The 22,546-nt window shown below is 38.2% G+C and overlaps 1 protein-coding gene across 1 annotated transcript in view; it reads right to left on the bottom strand.

The window, feature by feature from the left end:
- LOC108669325 (kinesin-like protein KIF21B) overlaps window positions 1-22,546 on the bottom strand; it is a 77,020-nt gene that overhangs the window by 27,027 nt on the left and 27,447 nt on the right. The window contains exons 2-11 of the mRNA XM_047883352.1: window positions 8,937-9,159; window positions 8,211-8,441; window positions 7,417-7,641; window positions 6,437-6,607; window positions 5,712-5,820; window positions 4,970-5,172; window positions 4,356-4,734; window positions 2,761-3,078; window positions 2,239-2,268; window positions 270-442 (exon numbers count right to left, since the gene is read on the bottom strand). Of these exons, the coding sequence (XP_047739308.1) occupies window positions 270-442; window positions 2,239-2,268; window positions 2,761-3,078; window positions 4,356-4,734; window positions 4,970-5,172; window positions 5,712-5,820; window positions 6,437-6,607; window positions 7,417-7,641; window positions 8,211-8,441; window positions 8,937-9,159 (2,062 nt within the window). The remainder of the gene's footprint in view (window positions 1-269; window positions 443-2,238; window positions 2,269-2,760; window positions 3,079-4,355; window positions 4,735-4,969; window positions 5,173-5,711; window positions 5,821-6,436; window positions 6,608-7,416; window positions 7,642-8,210; window positions 8,442-8,936; window positions 9,160-22,546) is intronic.

Below are 22,546 nucleotides of genomic sequence, written 5' to 3'. Positions count from 1 at the left end.
GCTCATTATTACAAAATAAGACCGCATTAACCAGAGAATCAGGCAGCATTAATATGAGAAACAAACAATTATTACAGGGACGTTACAGCACTGACATGAGAATAAGAGCAGCATTAAGATGAACCTAAGAGCAGCATTTATATGCGAATATGAGCAGCATTGAGATGAGAATAAGAGCAGCATTAAGATGAACATAAAAGCAGCATCTATATGCGAATATGAGCAGCATTAATATGAGAATAATCCCAGAATTAATACAAGAATAATACCTTATCCCTCTCGTCCTGCGTAGCCCTGATCCTGTTCATAAGTACAGCGAGCTTCTCCTCGTACTGCTGGCGCATGGTCTCCAGACGCCGCTGGCTCTGCTCCAGCCCCTCGATCAGCTTCTGCTTCAGCGAGATCTCGCTCGTCAGGTCTGCTAGCTCTTCGTTGTAGTTCTCTGCGGGGGGATTATAGTTAAAGTAATAAATAAAATTATTGATTTGATTTCATTAATTAATGATTAATGAAATAAATAATGATAAAATAAATTTGTAAGACCATAAAATGGTCTTGCACAATGAATATCTTAGATGCGTCTAAACTGACGATGTAAGAGCAAAAAAAATTATACTCAAGTTAATAAATAAAGTGGTCTTTCAAAATGATTATCTTGGAGTCATTTAAACTGAGGATGTAAAAGCAAAAGGTGTAATAGATATATGCTTGTAAACATGTAGGATATGTATTATTTTACCGTGCAGATTATAAGCCACCTTATAAGCGGTGTCTAGCTAATTTTAGGGTATTTATTAACCCAGGAACTTGATTCGTATTTTTTTCCAGGAATTTATAAGCAAAGAAAATACCACAAAAATTCACCATATCTTTATAAGAGAAAACGTTTCGGAGTCCAGCTCCATCGTCAGTTCAAAACACAAAATTCTGTTCAGAAAAAGTTCAGTCCTAGAAACACAAATAAATCAATTAGTAAAGTAAAATGCACTAAAAATAAATAGATAAGACATGAAAATAATGCTAGTAAACGTAAACGGCCTATCTATTCACTATTTCAAGAGGAAAGGAGCTAAAAGCGGCATTCAGACTAGGCTTCTGATTGAATATATACAGGGATTCTAAAATGCGTAGATCACTTTGTAGAATTTTTGTAGCATTTTCTTAGCTTTTAAATTCCTGGTTAACTTGCGATTCAAGCAAACAAGTGATTTTAGTATTTTTTTTATCCTATTGCGACCAAAATTCCAAGGCAGTGAATGGCTCCAAAGACACGACGTGTTAGATATGAAGAACTACAGTGACATTTACAGAGGCATGACACGAGAAAAATAAATGTATGGTTCGACACGAGACAAATAGATACATATTGATTAATGCAATGAAAACTAAGGATTTATTTCTACAGTGAAATTTTACAAAATATTTATTTAGGTGGTCACTTACTAAGAATTCTTTATATTTAATCAATATTAAATCGATCAATGTTGCTGACATTGCTATATATTCTATATTCACAGTGTTGCCCAACTTCGTGTACTCTAGAAAACAGTGATGAATTCTCCATCACATGGTTCGTTTAAAAACGCATCTATAACAACACTCTGCCACTAGAAGCCGAATAGGCAGTTAAATGATAATTTATAGGAATGCAAAATATATAATTGAAAGTGAGGATATTATAGGAGCGGTAGGTGACTGGACGAGGCTAAATAATATATAATAATATAAAGGACAATATTATTATTATTATTATATGAATAATAACGAAGGTTGTGCGGGCCACTACCCACAAACAGCACTCAAGAGACTGATGGAGGGACTGTATGTCTCAGAGCTCATTATTGCTTAACGATACACGATATAAGTGAAGAAATTACCGAACAAAAGCCTAGTTGTGCTAAAATAAAAGTCGGAGAACCGGGACACGGAATAGAGGAGCTAAAACCTGGAAAAATTTCTGGGGAGAAGCTGAAATAATCAGGCCAAAAAAGGAGCTAAAAAGAGTAGAAGGCAAAAAATATGAGAAAGCAGAAAGAAGAGGAAACAAAATAAAAGGAGATAACATAAGAGCAGAAGAGAACATTGAGGAAAAAAGGGGCAAAGAGGTGAGAAGTTGTGAAGTAGAATGGCGGGAACTAAAGCTTCGACGGTGTAGCTCAATGCACAATAAAGCAATTAATAAACAATTAAAACATTAATAAAATTGAACTAAACTAGCAGGTTCACCACAAGAACTACCTGAACAGAACTCCTCGTCTGAGTCGTCCTCTGAGGCGAGAACGAGGAAGAGAAATGCAGAAAATATAATTAGGATTAAAATATAATTAGAATTAAAATTCAATTAGGATTAAAATTTAATTAGGATAAAAATTTAATTAGGATTACATAGACCATGAAGACTCGACAATTTATCCTCTCAGCCACGAAAGGAGACAAAAGACGATCATACTTTTATTGTATGAAAACTAAGAATTATTACAAAATAATTAAAGTGTTATTACAATAATAGTTGTTTGCAGAGAACTTCTATTTATTAACTTGGTAAGCTTCAAATTTATCTATTGATGCACTTATCACAACGCAAGATACGACTATTAAGTGAGCTGTGTCGTGACAATTATGATGATCATTATATATTAATTTATTTATTAATTATAATTATAACTTTCAAGAAATAAATTTCTTTTCTCTTCAATTTCAAAAACAAAAACACAAACACCAATGAAAAAACCTTGCCTCTAACAATATCTGTTTCCTCACCTTTATCCTCACTGCTTTCATCTGAACTTTCTTCTTCATCTTCCTCCTCTTCATCCTCCACCTCTTCCCCAGCCTCGCCTTCTTCCATGTTCTCATCACCGTTTTCTGTCTCGTTCTCTTTATTATTCTCGGTATCTGCGTCTTCGTTGTTCCTGTGTACGGTCTCGGGGCCGAAGAGCGTACGGGATAATTTCTTTTTCCGTTTCTTGGGCGCGGAAATTTCGCGCATGTCTTTTTGCAGGTCGTGCTTAGCCTCCTCGATGAGCTCAGCGATGCTGTTGGGGCCGCTGCCTTCCTCCACGCCCTCCATCAGTGAACCTGGCATGCGAACAAATTCAAATCCATTTGCATTTGAACAAATTCAAATCCGATACATTTGAATTCGAACAAATTCCAATGCAATCCATCTGGATAATTTAACTGCGAGCTAAGGCATTTTGTAGCTTGCTTCATGCATCATCACATTTATTACCTAAACCTGTAGCCATAGATCAGTGAACCTGGGATTTGAACAAATTTAAATGCAATCCATTTGCATTTGAACAAATTTAAATGCAATCCATTTGGATTTGAACAAATTTAAATGCAATCCATTTGGATTTGAACAAATTCAAATGCAATCCATTTGCATTTGAACAAATTTAAATCCAATCCATTTGGATTTGAACAAATTCAAATGCAATCCATAATAAATTCAAATGCAATCCATTTGGATTTGAACAAATTCAAATGCAATCCATAATAAATTCAAATGCAATCCATTTGGATGCGAACAAATTCAAATGCAATCCATAAGGATTTGATTAAATTCAAATGCAATCTATTTGGATGCTAACAAATTCAAATCCAATCAGCATACGAAAAAATTACTGCAAAGCGAATAAATAAATATACAAGAAAAATAATTCGATCCGAATCAGGCTTGCACCTAATACACGCGAAGGAAATTAACCTTCAAATTAAACCGTAATGATGCTTATACGATACAGACATTATTAATGCTCATGAATACAATTATAATTAATACGATTACTCATTGCGACGTTCTTCCCCGATGGAATTGATGGTTGATACTCGATAATAAATAGTAATGTTATATCAATGATCAAAGGTAGCATAGGGTTACCAATGACGAAAAAATGATTTCAGACAGTAATATTAATAGAATAATATTAGTAATATATGGAACAAAATGCAAAAAATAATGCATGAAACGGCAGCATAGAGTTACCTATGATTGAACAAATTATTTCAGGCAATAATTTTAATAGAATAATATTAGTAATACATGGAACATAACCCCAAAAAATAATAAATAAATGGTATAGAATAACATTAGTAACATATTGAAGAAAATCCAAAAAATAATAGATGAAATGGTAGCATAGAGTTAACAATATTTAAACAAACTATTTCAGACAATAATATTAATAGAATTTTTATTAGTAATGGAACAAAATCCAAAAAATAATACATGAAATGGTAGCATAGGGTTACCTATGATTAACCAAATAATTTCAGACAATAATATTACTAGACCAATATTATTAATACATGGAACAAAGTCCAAAAAACGACACGCAACGAAGACTCACCCGACATAGGCACATGTACGAGGGGTGACACAGAGAGCCTGGCATTGGCCCTGTTGTTGACCTGCTTCCTGAGCTGCTGGCACACTTGCTCAGACTCGCACAGCTTAGCTCTGAGCTCCTCTATCTCCTGCAGGTATCCCTGTATCAGACTTGTAATGTCTGATCCTGCGCCCTCTGTGTCGTCACCGTCAGCAGACACCCACTGGCCGGTGGCTTTCTCAGCGAGCAGTGCGGTGTTCTTGGCGGTGAGAACATCGATGGTTTCTTGCAGCGCCTTGACGCGCGTGCGTAAATTGCCGCACTCGACGGCAAGCATTTGGTTCTCGTGGTACATGTCGTTGACTGCCTCGCTGCCGTCCTGGCTCACAACGCGCTTGCCCTGCAGTACGTAATTCACAAAAATAATTACTTTAATTTTCTTGAAAGTAAACGCATAATCGTTTTGGCGCGCCACGTTTACGCTGAAAATTAATTGCTGCTGTCCTGACTCACAACGCGCTTGCCCTGCAGTAAATCAAAAAAAGAATGACTTTAACATCGCTCAGCTGGATCTGTATGACCAGCACTCCACGCACCTGTCTGTACTCCAGCTGTATGACCAGCACTCGACGCACCTGTCTGTACTCCATGAGCTGGATCTGGAGCTGCTGGATCTCCATCCTAAGCAAGGCGATGGTCTTGCTAGTCTTGTCCTGGTTGACTGTCACTCTGTTCTTGATGTTGCGCGCTCGGTTCGCGTACTTGAGCGTATTGAGCGTCTCCATAAAGTCCGTGTCGCTCGGTGAGATGCACGCTATCATCACAGTCTGGCTGTTGCCTACGACGCAAAATCGAAGATTTTTACTTAATTAATTCATAAAACAATTTTTATTACCTTGATCTGGCTGTTACCTGAGAGGTAAAATTGCAGATTTTACCAAGTTAAGTCATGAAATAGTCTATATGATTTTGATCTGGCTGTCGCCTGAGACGCAAAATTGCACATTTTTAACGCATTTTCTCATTTATGGAAAAAAGGCGCTATTGTGCTCGTCATGTCCGTCCGTGACTTCACGTTTTCGTCGGCGAGAAAATGCGCTCTCTGTCACGCACTGCAGTGAGTACCGAGTTATATTTTTCTAAGTTAATTCATGAAATAACTTTAACGATTTTAATCATTGCGGTTTGAGGAAGTTTCATTGAGAATATTTGCTATGACATCGGATTTGTAAAGTTCGAGTTGCCGAAAAAATCAAACTTATATTAATAAACTTATTTTATAAACTTATTATTATTATAAAAATCAACAAAAATTGAATCGTTGTCTGTGTGCAAAGTCAAATTTAAAATAAAAATAACATATATTAAATAGCACACCTCCGAGGGAGTCTTGTAGCAGTCGCGTGAGTTTCGAGTCTCGGTATGGGACGTGAGAAGCCTTCTTCGTAACGTCGCCCAACGCTGAGATGACGTTGCCTAACGCTAACTGAAAAACAGACGCAGCATTCACAAGCGTTATATCAGAATTACTCGTGAATGTGACATGAATTCACAAGCGTTACATCAGAATTACTCGTGAATGTGAGATTAATTCATTCACGAGCTTTCAGAATCTACTATTACTTAATCAATACTTTGGAAGATAGGAGGCGATGGACTAACGTACTAATCTCATCAAAACCAAAAAATAGATTGTACCTTAACTGAATCGCGTATAGCAAACAATGGTCATACATAGCTTTTATAGTAGAACTAAAAAACAGACCGCACAAGACCAAACGGACCAAGTCTTCAAGTTTTCCACTTGTCGAAGTTTGCCAGTTTTGCAACAATTGCCAAATTTTCAGCAATTGCAGTTTTACAACAATTGCCAAATTTTCAGCAATTGCAGTTTTACAACAATTGCCAGATTTGCAGCAATTGCCAGTTTTGCAACAATTGCCAAATTTGCAGCAATTGCAGTTTTACAACAATTGCCAGTTTTGCAACAATTGCCAGTTTTGTAACAATTGATGCAATTTTTTGTAACAATCGCAACTCACAAGTCCACAGCTGCACTCACAAGTCCACAGCTGCACTCACAAGTCCACAGCTGCACTCACAAGTCCACAGTTGATGGAGATGCTCTCCCTAGCGCGGTCGCCCGTGGCGCCCGTCCTCTTGAGACGCTCAGACCCCGCCAAGTCCACGAAGTGGAATTTGGCCGTCAATGTCTCAAACTCAGGCAACGCGTTACTGCTGTCACCCAGACCTTCTTGCTCCTCCTCCCCATCCTGTGATAAAAGCAACGTAGTCGTCAACAATGATAGATATTGTAAGTTTTTTTTGGCCAGTGGTTACAGTTCAGAGTACCAGGATTGGCGCAGAGAGGCGCGGGTTCGATCCCAGCTCTGTGCGCCAGTGTCTGGTCAGAATCGGCGAGGAGGCCGGGCGGTTAAGCACAGCAGAAATGTAGCAGTGAATTGCGAGTTCGAGACCGCAAAATACTATGAATGTTCTGCGATGTTAAGAATCGGCGACAGGCCTACGGCCTACTAAACGCTGAAACCGCTATATTTATTATTATTAAACTTTCCATCAGGTTCCATATTTTGTGCTAGCAACTCCAGAAGTTTTCCGTTGCTCCGGAGATACATTTCTTGTATTCATTAAAGCGACTATGTTACATACATTCACACTGTGAAATAGTCCGTAACTTGATCTTGATGAAGGAATAAGCCTTTCGTTACCACAATAAATAACTGAATAACAATAATAATTTAATAATTTATTGCCTATAATAACTGATATACTGATGATAAAAGCGATTATACTACCATAACTGATGATATAAGTGATTATACAACTATAATTAATGATATAAGCGATTAACTGATGATATAAACAATTAACTGACCTGAGGCTCTGCAAGTCTCTGCTGTGTGATGTTGATGGTGAAGACAGCATGAGATCTGCTGCTCTGAGCGTTCATGTTGGTAGATTAACTGACCTGTGGCTCGGCAAGTCTCTGCTGTGTGATGTTGATGGTGAAGACAGCATGAGATCTGCTGCTCTGAGCGTTCATGTTGGTAGATTAACTGACCTGTGGCTCGGCAAGTCTCTGCTGTGTGATGTTGATGGTGAAGACAGCATGAGACCTGCTGCTCTGAGCGTTCATGTTGGTGGAGGCCGTGGTGCGGCTAAGAGCGCCCGCCCTCAGGCACTGCATGGCCTCCTCCACGCAGCTCACGGCGCGCGTCGTGATCCCCGACACGTAAATGCCTCCGCTCGAGTCTTCGTGGATACGGACGGAGCTTTTGCCTATGCCCTGTAGGTCATGTTTGTTGTTAATGCATATATAAAATAATAAGTGATGCTTGTTATTAATACATTAGTGAAATGCCTCCGCTCGAGTCTTCGTGGATACGGACGGAGCTCTTGCCTATGCCCTGTAGGTCATGTTTGTTATTAATGCATGAATAAAATAATAAGTCATCTTTATTATTGATACATGAAGAAAATAATAAGTCATGTTTGTTATTAATACATTAATAAAATAATACGTGATGTTTTGTTATTAATACATTAATAAACTAAAGATTGTTTATTAGTGGATGAGAACTGAGCTCTATAGCTCACACCCTGCAAGTGATGTATATTGCAGTTAGTTAAGTCGTGTTATGATGAACAGATATCAAGTATTTATTTAATTCGGGTTTGATAAATAGAGAACGAGTGGTAGATTAAAAACAATTCAATACAAACTTGCATGCAGAACAAATTGAAGGCAATAAAAATTAGCCGATGATTGTCAAATTAAACGAACCCTAGTCCTCCATGAGTAAGCAATAATTGGAAAAAATCTATTAAATACAATGAATTTACAAAATGCAATACCTTGAAAGCAGGATCGAATAGATCAATAACTTCTTCATTGTAAAGCTCCATAAAATGTGCAGTGACTTTAAATTCAGGCGGAGTTTTCTGTTGTTCCAGAGCCTCCCTTCTTCTCTGGGAGATGCCCTCGAAAAGATGGTTCATGGCCCGGGGCACGATGCCCTGAAGGTCTGCAGACAACGAGTCCACCTCTAGACCTGTGCCCATCGTGTAGGTCTTGCCAGACCCCGTCTGAAATCAACATGAAACATATGATTAACTCAACATTATCTAATTCAACACGCAGAGGTTGTGAAACTCAACATTCGTGCATGGTAAAATGAATTCATTTCCAGCGGTCGAAAACGTCGACTCTAGCTCGGCAAAGGCATTGGTCAATTATTCGTGAGTAAAAATGGTATAATTTTTTTTACACGGATGCACGTTGTAGTGTATTCACTTTTCCATAAACAGTACCGGTAGTCGATAACTATAACTGAACTTGGGAGGGATATTCACGAGTCATCAAGCAATAATCGTGAAGCTTTACTCGAATTGGAATTGGGTGCGTGCTGATTTCCGGTCACGACCTTTAAACTGGTCATACACGCGCTGCTTCACTAGCTATAACTTAGCTCTTTTACTAGCGTCAAGAAATTTTACGCTGCATAAAAGCTCTTTACTAGCTTTTACTTAGCTTATTTACTATATGGCGTCCAAAAATTAAAATATTCACTCAAAACTCACCTGCCCATAGGCCAACACGGTGGCGTTGTATCCTTTGAAGCATCCCTCGATGAGGCCGTGAACACACTTGTGGTAGACGTCCTCCTGCTGCGTGTCCATGTCGAAGACGTGGTCGTACGTGAAGGCTTTGTCAGACCCTAGCCACACCTGCGGCTCACCGGGCGTTACAGACGTGCACACGCGGCACATCTCGATCACCTCGCGCGCGATCTGGGGTCGCACCCTGCAACAAATATAAGCAAATTAATCGCAATTAGTACGAACAAAATTATATTAATCAACCTGTCTGTACTCCATGAGCTGGATCTGTATGACCAGCATTACACGCTGAGGTGACATTCCACAATCCTGCATCAACATCTACGTTAATTCATTCATTATACAGATCCATTCGAAATAATGGATCTGTAGCAGCACTGTCAAAAGATTCAAAAGAGCATTCATAAGCTAAAAGTCAATGTTTTGGACCCGTATTTGCTAGTCAAATCGGAAAAACCGTAAGCCTACATTTTTTGTCATACAATGATTGTAGTCAAGTTACGCGAAAAGGCAAGTGCAATTTAATAAGGTCTCCATAATTAGCATGAGTAACCTGGCACGACCTGCAATACCTATGAGTAATCTGGTACGAATAACATGCAAAATTGGAAGATTCAATAATTTAAACAGGTGTTTATCTAACCGCAACGCAATCGCACTTCATTTATTACATGGTGACTCACTGAAAGTTCATCGACACGTCACTAACTCACCAACAAAATAGGAAGGAAGCAAGGCACTGCCAGTATTGGCAAGCAGCAATCACGAGACTGGCAGTAAAGCAATTCGTTAGCAGGCGTAAGGCTTGGAGAAGCGAGTGATGGTGCAGCAGATCCTTATAATAGAATCAGTCCATGACAAGCTTCGGAGTCAAACAAGGCAAAGTTTACGAGCTTCAGGAGCCTCGCTAAACTCCCATTTTTGGATCGTGTGCAATGACCGCGCATGCCTTACCTAGCGCACACGTTACGTAGCTGGACATGTGAAGCTATATGAAGCTATAGAGGCCACAGTCCATCAACCAAAGATTCCCATATGAAGCTATGGAGGCCATCGTCCATCAACCAAAGATTCACATATGAAGCTATAGAGGCCATCGTCCATCAACCAAAGATTCCCATATGAAGCTATGGAGGCCATCGTCCATCAACAAACTATTTTCAAACTATTAATTCTGCCAAATATTTTAACGTCCCAAGTAATACAGTCACGAAATTTTACTTATCTGTTCGGCTCAATCAGAGCCAAAAAACTGAATATTTCCATACATTTTCCTCATTCAGAAACAATGATTGAGGCGTGGTGAAAAGTACAACGGTATTTAAAATTATTCTTACAGTCACGAGAGTCCACATGAGAATATCATGAGCGACATCTTCCCGATTTAGTGATATTCTATAATCCTAGTCATAGATGAAGTACATAATCAACATTAAAGAGAACGTGAAATCATATAAGCTATACACTCAAAATTTCAATTCCTGGTCTTTTGATAACTAAAATATATAATTCACTATCAGTTGATTCACCGATCACCGTGATACTCAACAACATAAATATCAGCATGTAAATGAGCGGCCAGTGAATATGTGTGCCTGACAGCGCTGCAGAATACAACACGGAAGGAGCGGCAACCTCAGCAATATTGATTAGCTCAGGGAGCCTGGGCTGCAGATTCTAAATAAAAGCAAATAATGATCAAATGCTGCGTGCTATAACGTCCCTGCTAGAGGTCACGGTAAAATATACGACCCTAAAATTGGGGTAAAACCATTATAAAGATTGTTGGAGTTACCACAATTTTACTAATATAACGATAGTATTATTTCGACAAATACGACTATTGCTTCTTCGATAACTGTTAAATTGTGAAAAACAGGTTGTTATGCACAACCTGTTTACTCTCTTATAACCAAAATAACGATCATCGTGAGAACATTCGCGAATAGGAAACAGAAATTAGAATTTATATCACACATGTGCTCAAACAATTAGAATACTTTGGAAAATTTCACTGACAAGAGCATACTGCGTCCATATAATAGTGTCAAACTTATTATTATGTGTTATGTGAAGGCTTACACAATTACGTGAACAGAAGCGCTTGACGGGTTTGGTCCAATTAGTGGGAATAGAAGATTAAAATTAGGCACATTACCACCGCAGACTTAATCAAGTACGTTCCTATAAGTGTATTCAATAGAAAACGTCTGTTCTTAAAATTCTATCACTTCAGTGGGCTACGCACTATACGCTTTGATCTAAAACTGCTATACAATTTTTATGTGTGTGCGGCGTTGAGTTAAGTGCAATTCAAATAATAGAATAGCGCACTGACGATTATTGCCAATATTTTCCATTATCATGCAGCTATAAATTCACATGTAAATTAAATAACTATAAATAAATTCATGAACTATTAACATCTGTAGAGTATAAGTTTCAACGCACCTGATGACCTCGCTCGCGCGCGACGCCTCCATGTTTCAACGGCAAGGTGAAGCGCACGTGTCGACATTCGGGCAATTTATACACATAATTCAAATTATGTGTAGGTATAATTCATAATTCACGACATAATTCAAATTATTTTACAATTTTGACAATAATGAAACATAAAATGAGTAAAATATATTTATCGTGGTATTTTAACTGTTCTTAATGAATTATGTGCGCAATTGAATTTTTACGCATTTTACTAACACCTTTAATATTGCTTACGAAGACATCCTTAAACCTACTGAAATTGCACATTACGTTGACCATTTCCACTGATTAAACACTTAAAACCTTTCAAAAGTTATAGTAACATTTAGAGAACCCATTCAGATATCAAAGACAAGCTAAGCTCACTAACTTGGAACAAAATATTCAGAACAGAAATCGCTGCACTCACTTAAGTTTACTTAATACAACGACTTGTTTATTCTCGCTTGGTTTACCCACGAATTATCATCGTATATAAGTCATGTCTATTCTTCAATAAATAATATTTATTCAGTGAATAAGCAGAAGTTCGAGTTAAGAAAAAAAAAAAACTCCTCCAGTTATAGCGGCAGCAGTTCGCGCTGCCCACAGCATTCCTTCCCCCTCTAGCCCCTCCCCCTCCAGTTCACCTGTTCCTTAATTACTCCTCCTCCCTCTACCCCCTCCCCCCGCTTCCCTCGCGACCCTTGTTCTCGCAGCGACCAACTCCCCCCCCCCCTTGCCGCCCTCCCCTCATCCTAAACCAGTCGTACACCTCACATAACTCGTCATCATTGATACCTATTATCAATGAAATCTTCATATTTTTTGCTACATTAATTTTTCTACATTAAATCATAGTGAAATTCCAAATACCCTGCGCCGCCCCCCCCCCCATATATCGTTAGCCAGTCGTAGACACGACGTAACTCCTCTCGTTAACCCTAGCTATTACATCCATGAAATTATCATTGAAATATTTAGTTTGTAAGTACATTAATTGTTCTATATCCAATCATGGCGAAATTCCAAATACCCGAGCATAGGTATTTGGGTATTTACACCCTATATGGTTGGCTAGTCGTAGACGCGACATAACTGCTGTCGTAGTCTGAACGTTGGCCGCCATTGCAAGACGCACAAGTTCATTCAAGCGCAGCAGCGGCCACCTGGTGGTTGCCCGCGTGTGTATACGGCCCATCTTTGGCCAGCTGCAGCTCAGCAAACACGTGTGGTTAAGAGAATCAAACGCGCCTCCGTCAACAAATGCAAGTCTTGCGGACTAGAATCTGGTACGCAGAATCAGTAGCTACCAGTAAAGTAAGGTGATGAGCGTATTTACGGTAATTATCACGACAGTGTCTGAAATTTGTGGAAGCTATCTTATGGGGGCAAATTAACAGCAATATCTCGTAAAGAAAATTACAACTATCACGATATTACGGAAGCTCTAAAATGTAACTTTGGCCCTACGTTTTTTACCATGTCACAATCGCGGTATTGTTTTTTTTCAATAAACCGACTACGACAAGATCTTGGGTGATGACGAATGAACTTAAATTGACATAGCCGTCTCAATTCCAAAAAGAAAACAGCTTTTTAAATTACACAATTCTGCTGGTAGGCGTAAATGAATCTGCATACATTGCACCTGACATCAACGTAGTGGAGACCATGCCTGAATGAGAGAAGGACTCCTTATTTGGTGCAGTGATACCAGGCTACTGGAGCGCGACTGCATTCTCACACCTGCGCCGGCTTCCCAGAAGTTACTACAATGATCTCTAGTGCTGTGATGATCTATATTAATATGAACTTCATTGAGTGATTGAAGGATACATACGAGAAACCTCACTGCTAACTTATTTATTGGGGGGAAAACATCAACCGTGAACAATGTTATGCGTATGTAAGGTCTGGTAACTATATATAATTGCTATCCGTACATGCAAAGTGTCAATTGTAATGGACTGTTCCAATTTGGGGACAGGTAGAAGAGATAAAAAGGACAGATAAGGATAAATAAGAACAGTTAGAAGCAAATTTTAAAATAATTCAGCAAAAATTTTTAATTTTACACATAAAAATTTACTTAAATAATACAAGTTTACAAGTTTGATTCACACGTACCTAATGGAGGGAACACGGGACCAATGAGTTGATAGGAAAATAGAGGAAAAAATCCGCTCATTTTTAACTACACATTACAAGAACAATTCCGTTGCGAGCCGAATGCCATGCACTTAAAATATATAAAGGAGCTCAATACTTAAGCAATCGCAAACAAAATACTTGGAGCAGCACTTCGCAAATGTACGCATAATATAATATTTTGTCAATATTGTCATCTAGGCTTCGTTGAAAATGTTTTTTCAGTGATGAATGTGATACTGACAATGTAGCGTAATGAGAAGCGTCCGTAATAGTACACTTCATTTACCCGGTCGGCTATTGATCACACAGACAATCGATGGAGCTGCACAAGTCGGGGGGCCATCCTTTGTTATCCTATAACGCGGCTACACGAGTCAAGTACGTTGTTCAATGGCTCGGGGTGACACACAAAAAGCAGAGAGAAAAGACAAGGTTGAATAAAGTATTTTAGGAGGCATAGGAACACAGAATATATTATTTTTTAAACCATCAAGTATTTTAAGACACATAGCAACACAGAAATATATTCATTCATAAAACCACTGAATTATGAGCGGCACCATAAAAGCGTCGGTGGTAATGACCGACAATGAAAGTCAAGGCCTTCACAAGACAGCGAGAACTAGTGGAAGATGACTGACCATGCAGCTAATGAATAACAAATAAACTGAAGTCACTGGATATTTACAGTGGAAGTGGATGAAATGAGTCATTGCTGGTGAAAATACAAGTATTAAAAGTGCTACTGAAGGCCGGTATATATATTTAAAAGAAGTATAAAGAGTGTATGAAGGCAAACTATGTTGTTGCGGATCAAGAGCGACATTCGTTGTGGATGAGAGAGCACCACACGCACACACGCATGAGAGAGCACGCCACGCACACACGCATGAGAGAACACGCCACGCACACACGCATGAGTGACGCTCACAAGCACGAACGTAGTCAGTGAAAGTTGTATGGTTGGAATTAGCGAGCAGAAAAAGTTTAGAACAGCAACGCTATAACCGATCAACAGAAATATATATTTCAAGAAGCTCACAATCCTGTATTAACATCTGCGTGAATGAATTCATTAATTTAAATAATACATTAATATAATATAATATAGTATAATATAATATAATATAATATAATATAATTATAATAATTATTAATATAGTAATAATTCATTAATCGTTTTTTCGCTGCAGATGACGGCTACTGACAAAGTTTATCAGATAAATTCGTCACAGTTTCGACAAGCAGAGCGTGTCATGTCCGTATGACGCGGATTGCAATCAAGAGCTGACATAAGGGAATCGAGGGATTACAATGACATGTATGGGTACATAATTTATCGCAAAAATCTCATTATAATGACTGACAATAATAAAAAAATACTGCACAGCCACAAAAATGGCAAAGCGAGCGGAGGGAAAGAGAGAAAGAGATAGGGAGGAAGAAGGGGATGGGGAGAAGATGGGGATGGGGAGGAGGGGGTGGGAGAATGAGGGAATGGGAATGAGAAGGGAAGGATGTGGGAGAGAGGCGGAGAGGAAGGACGAGGGAGAGGGGAGGCAGCCGTGACAGCGCACCACCAACAGAAGTGAAGTGCCAATAAAGATCTGTGTTGACAGCGTTGAGGCTCACAGATATCGCGGCAATAATCTTCTTGTGTTACAAGTATGCACTTTAAATTGTCAATAAAACGGGGCGAGGTCTTATCGCTCAGTATTATGACGTATACTGTAGATGCTCAAATCCTAATGCGAACGTGGTAATGCAATTTCAATGTGTCATTTTAGTCTATTTTTTCCACCATCGCGAAAGAAATAAAAAATCATTTAAATATAAACCTAAAGGTGTTGAGGTGTGGCAAATATTACTGAATAAATCGACAAGGAAAGATCATTTTTGCCACCAAATCGCATTACTTGAATGCGAATAATGTAGTGATTTGGTAACAGAAAAAATCGTATGTTTATCGCGACGCAGATAACTACCCATCAACTTCCATAAACAACTACTACTAATAGCAGGACAAGCTAATGTCTTATCGTGGTTCTAATTTAGTACACACCTACAATGTACGTGTGTACAGAATCGGAGCTGGTGAACCATACACTAAAGAAATATCTGGGTGGTGTGGTCCAAATAGTGGCATTTACTGCACGTAGCAATGATACGATCTGTTGTCGGACCAAAGAGGGTCAGGCTAAAAATACATCGCTACTTGCACAAATTTTCACTCTATTTTCTTAGTGTATCAGTGAACAAGAAGCTCTGAAGTACATATTCATACGTCATTATGAAATATTCATATAAAATACAGACTTGCCATTTATTTCCACAGCTAGAACTTATTGGTAGAAGATTATAATGTTTGTTAAGTAATCACAACGCACGCATGTTCTCGTCAGTCGCGTTTAAGCAGTGCGCGTTAGCTGCTCGTTACGCGCTCAAATGGCTCTCCTGGGCAACCTCGTTAACATCTCCAAGGCAAGAAAAACCCTTCACAGCCTAACTCATTTTCTCTTTAACTCTCTGCCGTCGTATGTCACTCTCCGAGAAAATAAATTTCAAATGAAATCATACGTAAACTATCGAGTGTAGCAACCTGAGGACGTTTGTACGCAACAGAGAGCATTTTAAAGTTGTCGTACGTGGCGGCAACCATCAGTGCAAGTCATTTTGCGCTCACTAGAACGTATCCTTTTTGGGAAGTAGGCGCGTGACAATATTGCTCCGGTTACTCATGTCAGGCGGTAGAGGGTTGGTTAAAGTCGTTACGTTCTTCTACACTATTCATTCATTTTGTTCGTACGAAAATGCTTGAGCAACTTTAAACAGTGGTGTTTATATATTTACAGTGATTCACAAGCTGGCACCACAGTCATTCATTCTAGAAATGGAGTAGTTATGATAACAGAGTCTTTTTTTCCAACACCTAGCAACATGGTTTAGCTCTAAATACACGAGCAATATCTTCACAATAACCTTATTACTTAGATTTTGAAATTCCAAGAATGCCTAATTTTCATAACTATAACCCTAATTTTCATAGCAATAACTAATTTTCAAGACGTTAACTCTTGCTGCCGAAAAAATTTCGAAGGCAAGGTAGTCTGGAACATGTAATTTTCATTCCGTGTGCACTTGAATTTAAATATATTCTAGATAAGTAACCTTTTTTGATCAAATTACCATATATGGTCACTAAAATCTCCTTCCAAAAAGGCACAGTTTGTCCACTGGTTAGTGTTTGTGGCTACGATGTTATGCCTCTGCTAATATCCCATCATCAGTCCATCCATCCAAACATAGCTTCATCAACAGCGTTGCACAACAATTAAAATATGAGCATTTAAATGAAATTTTAACCCGGACAATGAACTTGACGCTCTTTCCACATTTTTTGCGAAAAGTCAGAAAAACCTTATCAATTCAATCAATTTAAAGTAGCTTGAGAAAATTATATCACATTGCATCTTGATAGTTTCCATTTGTACGTGAATGAATAAGTTTAAAAAATTCAATTTCTTCTAGCGTAGTAAGCACTTTTAATAAAAAATTTCATCTGCGATTTACTCAGATATCACGCAAAATTTTGAAAAATCCCCAATAATTCTCCATACTTTCTCGGAGTAGATGCAGAAATTCAGCTTTAGCATTAGGAGGCAGAATTTTCTTCTTGAAACTTGTAAAAATAATGACCAGAGAAGGCATTATATTTCAATTTTCAGTGAACCAAAATTCAGCTTTCAGCATATTTCTATACCTGCGGGCGGAAGGTTTAAAGTAGATGAAGCAGAGTCAGTACCGGCGTATCATATATACAGGGAGCAGCAGCAGGTATATAACGGCATGCGGGGACACGCTCTGCTACGCTGTAGTGCACAAGCACTATAGTATACGCGGCCTCCCTACAGGCTACAACGGCTACCGAACATATGGTTTCTTGTGGCAACATTCACACTCAATAATAATGTAGTTAAATTATCATAGTCTATAATTGAATATAAATTAACACTGACGTTTTCGAATAAGGGACGATCGAGGGTAAACATAAATTGGGTGTTGAGCCCTGGTAAAATACAAGGTGATTAATAGTGTAACTTTTTACTACAAATAAGCAAGTACATTACATAAATAGAATAGAAATGAATTTAAGTTATTGAAATTTAAGCCTTCATTTTAAAAATACATGGAAAAAAATTCAAACAGGTAATGCTTAAAATAAAATAAAATCCTAGCTAAATATATACCCATGTTCAATAAAAAATCGTCGTAAAACTTATAATTGCTCATCAAACGAAGAAGCTATCATACCGTCTTGCACTTATTCCGAATCAACAAAATTTACGGTACCGATTAAAAGGGATGAGAAGTTTATTCGAGAAACTACCGTTCTCACGCACGCGCGTTACATACAAGAATCCATGTGTATAGAAGTATCGAGAAGCGGCACACTTTAATGCGGAAGATAAGAGCATCGCGTACGCATAGTAATCGCCGTTAATATTGCTGATGATGCCAATGATGATAGGGTGATAGGGTGAGTGCCGCGAACAGAGCTGTTGTTGATGTCCGTATTGCATACACGGTATCAAGAGGCGTTTTGTACCTGTAGCATTTAGTAAGTGCGTTTTTGTTAACCGAACGTACGCTATATTGATTCTAGAAACATACCGACATAGATACATACAAAAGACAGATCCATCAGTATATAAGAAAAAGAAACAAAAAATGATAGACTTCAGAATAAATAAAAAATATAACTCGGTACTCACTGCAGTGAGTGACAGAGAGCACGTTTTCTCGTCGACGAAAATGTGGAGTCACGGACGGATTGACGGACGGACATAACGAGCACAATAGCGCCTTTTTTCCATAAATGAGAAAATGCCCTAAAAAGAAGCGTCAAACGTCGGGTTGATAGATCGTACAAAGAAGGATAGAAAATTGGCTAAATAAGAATGAAAAAACGGCACATAAATGAAAAGTCAACATTGCGATAATTTATTGTGAAATACGTTCTAAACTGCAACTGACTTACGAACGAAATATAGTGAATCCTAATTGTGCCGTAAATAACTTGATTCCCACCAGGCATCTGACGTAGAACGTCGTTTCGACGAAATAAACTCTCAATCAACGTTGTTTCAACGTCATTTGCCTAGTGGGTTATAACTATCACGTCTTTCGGCAACTTTCTCCTTTTCCTCACCATTGATCACTCGCAGACAATGCGAGGCGTATTTGCCATACATGGACGGCACTTCAATAAGTTAGTCCCGTAAAGTTTCTACCATAGACAACAAGCTTATCAGTCTTATCGCTCTCTGTGACCATGACTCATACAGCGGAGTTTGGGATCATATTGCATCGTATTTTACTTAAGTAAAGGTAGTTTTCTTTTGGAATTTTATACTAAATTGTCCGCGTCACTTTTCGCCTCTACTAAACAAAGTCATCTGGTTGGCTTGGCTCGAATCAGAAAAAAAAGAAACATTGGGCTTGAAATTCGAGAAATTTACAAATAAAATTACTGTTATTTCCAAGACATGGCTGCGAAGAACAGTGTAATTCGCCGTTTGCGGATTCTAGTAAATATTCATAACTGAATTAAATTCGAGAACTGAAATAATTTTTGTCTATTTATTGCACAGAAGGAAAATTTCTATCAGATTAGAGAGAATTTCTATCAGATTAGAGAGAATTTCTATCAGATTTGAGAGAATTTCTATCAGATTTGAGAGAATTTCTTTCAGATTTGAGAGAATTTCTTTCAGATTTGAGAGAATATCCATCAGATTTGAGAGAATTTCTATCAGATTTGAGAGAATTTCTTTCAGACTTGAGAGAATTTCCATCAGACTTGAGAGAATTTATATCAGATTTGAGAGAATTTCCATCAGACTTGAGAGAATTTCTATCAGATTTGAGAGAATTTCCATCAGACTTGAGAGAATTTCTATCAGATTTGAGAGAATTTCTATCAGATTTGAGAGAATTTTCATCAGACTTGAGAGAATTTCTATCAGATTTGAGAGAATTTCCATCAGACTTGAGAGAATTTCTATCAGATTTGAGAGAATTTCCATCAGACTTGAGAGAATTTATATCAGATTTGAGAGAATTTTTATCAGACTTGAGAGAATTTATATCAGATTTGAGAGAATTTTTATCAGATTTGACAGAAGAAAAAAACAAATCTCGACCTCAATTCCTGGAGTTATTGTGAGCGAGTGCAAGACTGGCGTAGTCGCTCACACGTAGAGGCGTGCAGTGTACAACTGCCGGTGCAGGGGGCGGATGCAGATCATTGAGTGAAGCAGCTTTGTTACATGCACGAGTCGCTTAAATGCATGCGAAAGTCGCTTAAATGCATGTTCACGTGCATAGTTTTTAGCACGCATTTATGCGCGTAAGCAGGAACGCATTTGTTCACTGCGAAGTTTTTTTTACAGGGGCTTCAATGTGGTGGTAATTTCCAATGTAGTTTTATACCGAGATCTAAGGGATTGACTTTCGTCTCAGAAAGAATTAAAAATTGTTTATAAAATAAATTATATACGTATTGAATTACGATAAGTTTTAAGTTCCATTTATTATCTTTCTGCTCCCTCTTCTGAAACCATGTCATCTTCTAAGTAGTTAACCTGTGTTGATTGATATGAAGGAAAACTCATAGTACGACGATTTACTGTTATTATGTTTAGTTCTGAAACACGTCACAGAAAAAAATTCTATTCACTCAGGTGGCCATGAAGTTACAAGTCGCAAATTTCGATTCATTAGGTTCCACTATCAAGTTTATGGAGACAGACGCGATAAGAAGGCCATAGCGCGACGTCTTGTAAGATTCGCAAGCTTTAATGTAGTCCCGAGGGTTCGTTTGCTGGTCATTACGATCACTTCTACGGCTTTGAGGCACAGCGTAAGGAGACTGGTTACTTGCATACCGATTTAAAAAAATCGTTCTCCAGCAGATAATTGGTCAGAAAGAACATATATCAATAAATACATCCGTTTCTATTTCCAATAAATTTTAGGGGTAAAAATAGAGGTTTCGGTAGAGGTTCAAGAATAAATAAAAGCGTACATAGAGTACGTACGAAGATATTACACATGCATCCCAAACAATATTGAGATATAAAATGAGTAATTTTATGCGCAAATGATACATAGAATAATAAAAAAATAAAGTAATTAATCGCGTTTACTTCCATGAAAAATTATACACAATAAACGCTCGCACTCATTGTGTGATGTAAGTAAAAGAACAAATAAACCCTACAATCTCTCAATGTTCCTGAACAGCATCACGTGTATCATCTATATTTCTTCTCCAGCACTGAAAATTTGATTCCTAAGGCAAAATTGGTACGTACCATGTTCTGTACTGTCAATAATGACGGGCGTTACTCAGCTCTGCCGTCTGACCCACAGCTGCACTTCTCCCAGTCAGCTTAACGAACTCAACTCAGGAACACCTTCCTTGCTGTCAAGATACTGGACCAGCTGTGAGAGGCAAACAGATGGTGCGTGCAGAGCAAAAGATGGCGTGCCATGAAATATGAAGAAACTGGACCAGCTGTGAGGGACCAAACAGATGGCACGTGCACAGCAAAAGATGGCATGCCATGAAATATGAAGAAACTGCACAGCAAAAGATGGCGTGTCATGAAATATGAAGAAACTGGACCAGCTGTGAGGGACCAAACAGATGGCACGTGCACAGTAAAAGATGGCATGTCATGAAATATGAAGAATAATCCGTTGGCTCAGCATCAAGAAGTCAACAAAATGATCGAATACAACACACATTGATAGAAAAAATATGAATTTAAATAAATTAAATAGAAGGGACAAAGTTGGCCATAATTGAGCTTCTTTCTCAATTTAGGCTTCGCAAGAAACAATGTAGGCGTAAACATAGAAAATTATTTAAATAGATTTGAGGAATATACCATTATACCATTTAACAAAAAGGCAATAAAATCTGTACTAAAGGTAGAGAAGATATAAGATAGGAACTATGGATAAGCGTAACTCTAGAGGTGACGCACGGAGCTGGAGGACCCCAGAGGCCAATATCGCCATGGGTCAGGATAACCCAAACATGGGCAAAAAAAGTGCATCGCTATTAGGAGAAAGTCTAACTTATTTCGCTGAGTGATTGCGTCTCAACTGGAATACAATCAACCCTCTACCGCCTGGCACGAGTAACCGGAGCAATATTGCCACAAGCCTACTTCCCAAAAAAAGCTAGGATACGTTCTAGTGAGCGCAAAATGACTTGCAGTTGCCGACACGATATATACGACAACTTTAACCCAATGACGCCGAGAATTATTTTTCTGAATTTTTCTTTGGTTTCCTGTGATACTATTATCACTCGTGACGGTAATAAATGAAAAATATGTTCAAATATTCATTTTTCGTAGTATGTGAAAAATTATAACTTGGTCCCATTAGGAACCGGGCTAAATATTTCACGATCTAAATGACTTTAGAAACATTATAACACGTAAAACCATATACAGCATTAAAATTACTCACTTTATTGATAAAATTGTGCATCTGACTCATAAATAATATATTTTTAGAAGAAGTTACTCATCTTTCTCCGCTATGATATCAAGCCGTCCTGTCTGACACTTGGTTCTTCTAATCTTTGAATGTTAACTGAACAAGGAGTAGTTGGCGCAGCAGAACCAAACGCTGTCAGAACATGTACAAGATGTGTATCAAACCTATGCATACACTTGTATATTTATTTGATCATTCAATTTTAATATGAATCCATTTTTCCCACTGGTTCCAAATGGAACCGCTCGGCATTGATGGGTTAAATGTTCTCTGTTGCGTACATACGTCCTCAGGTTGCTACACTCAATAGTTTACGTATAATTTTGTAGAGGAAAATTATTTATTGCTGTATATATAATTTTTAAGTTGCAATG

This window comes from Hyalella azteca, unplaced genomic scaffold (genome assembly GCF_000764305.2).
Source record: "Hyalella azteca isolate HAZT.00-mixed unplaced genomic scaffold, Hazt_2.0.2 contig12682, whole genome shotgun sequence".
NCBI classification, from domain to species: Eukaryota; Metazoa; Arthropoda; class Malacostraca; order Amphipoda; family Hyalellidae; genus Hyalella; species Hyalella azteca.
This window is presented reverse-complemented; position numbering and strand designations above follow the sequence as displayed.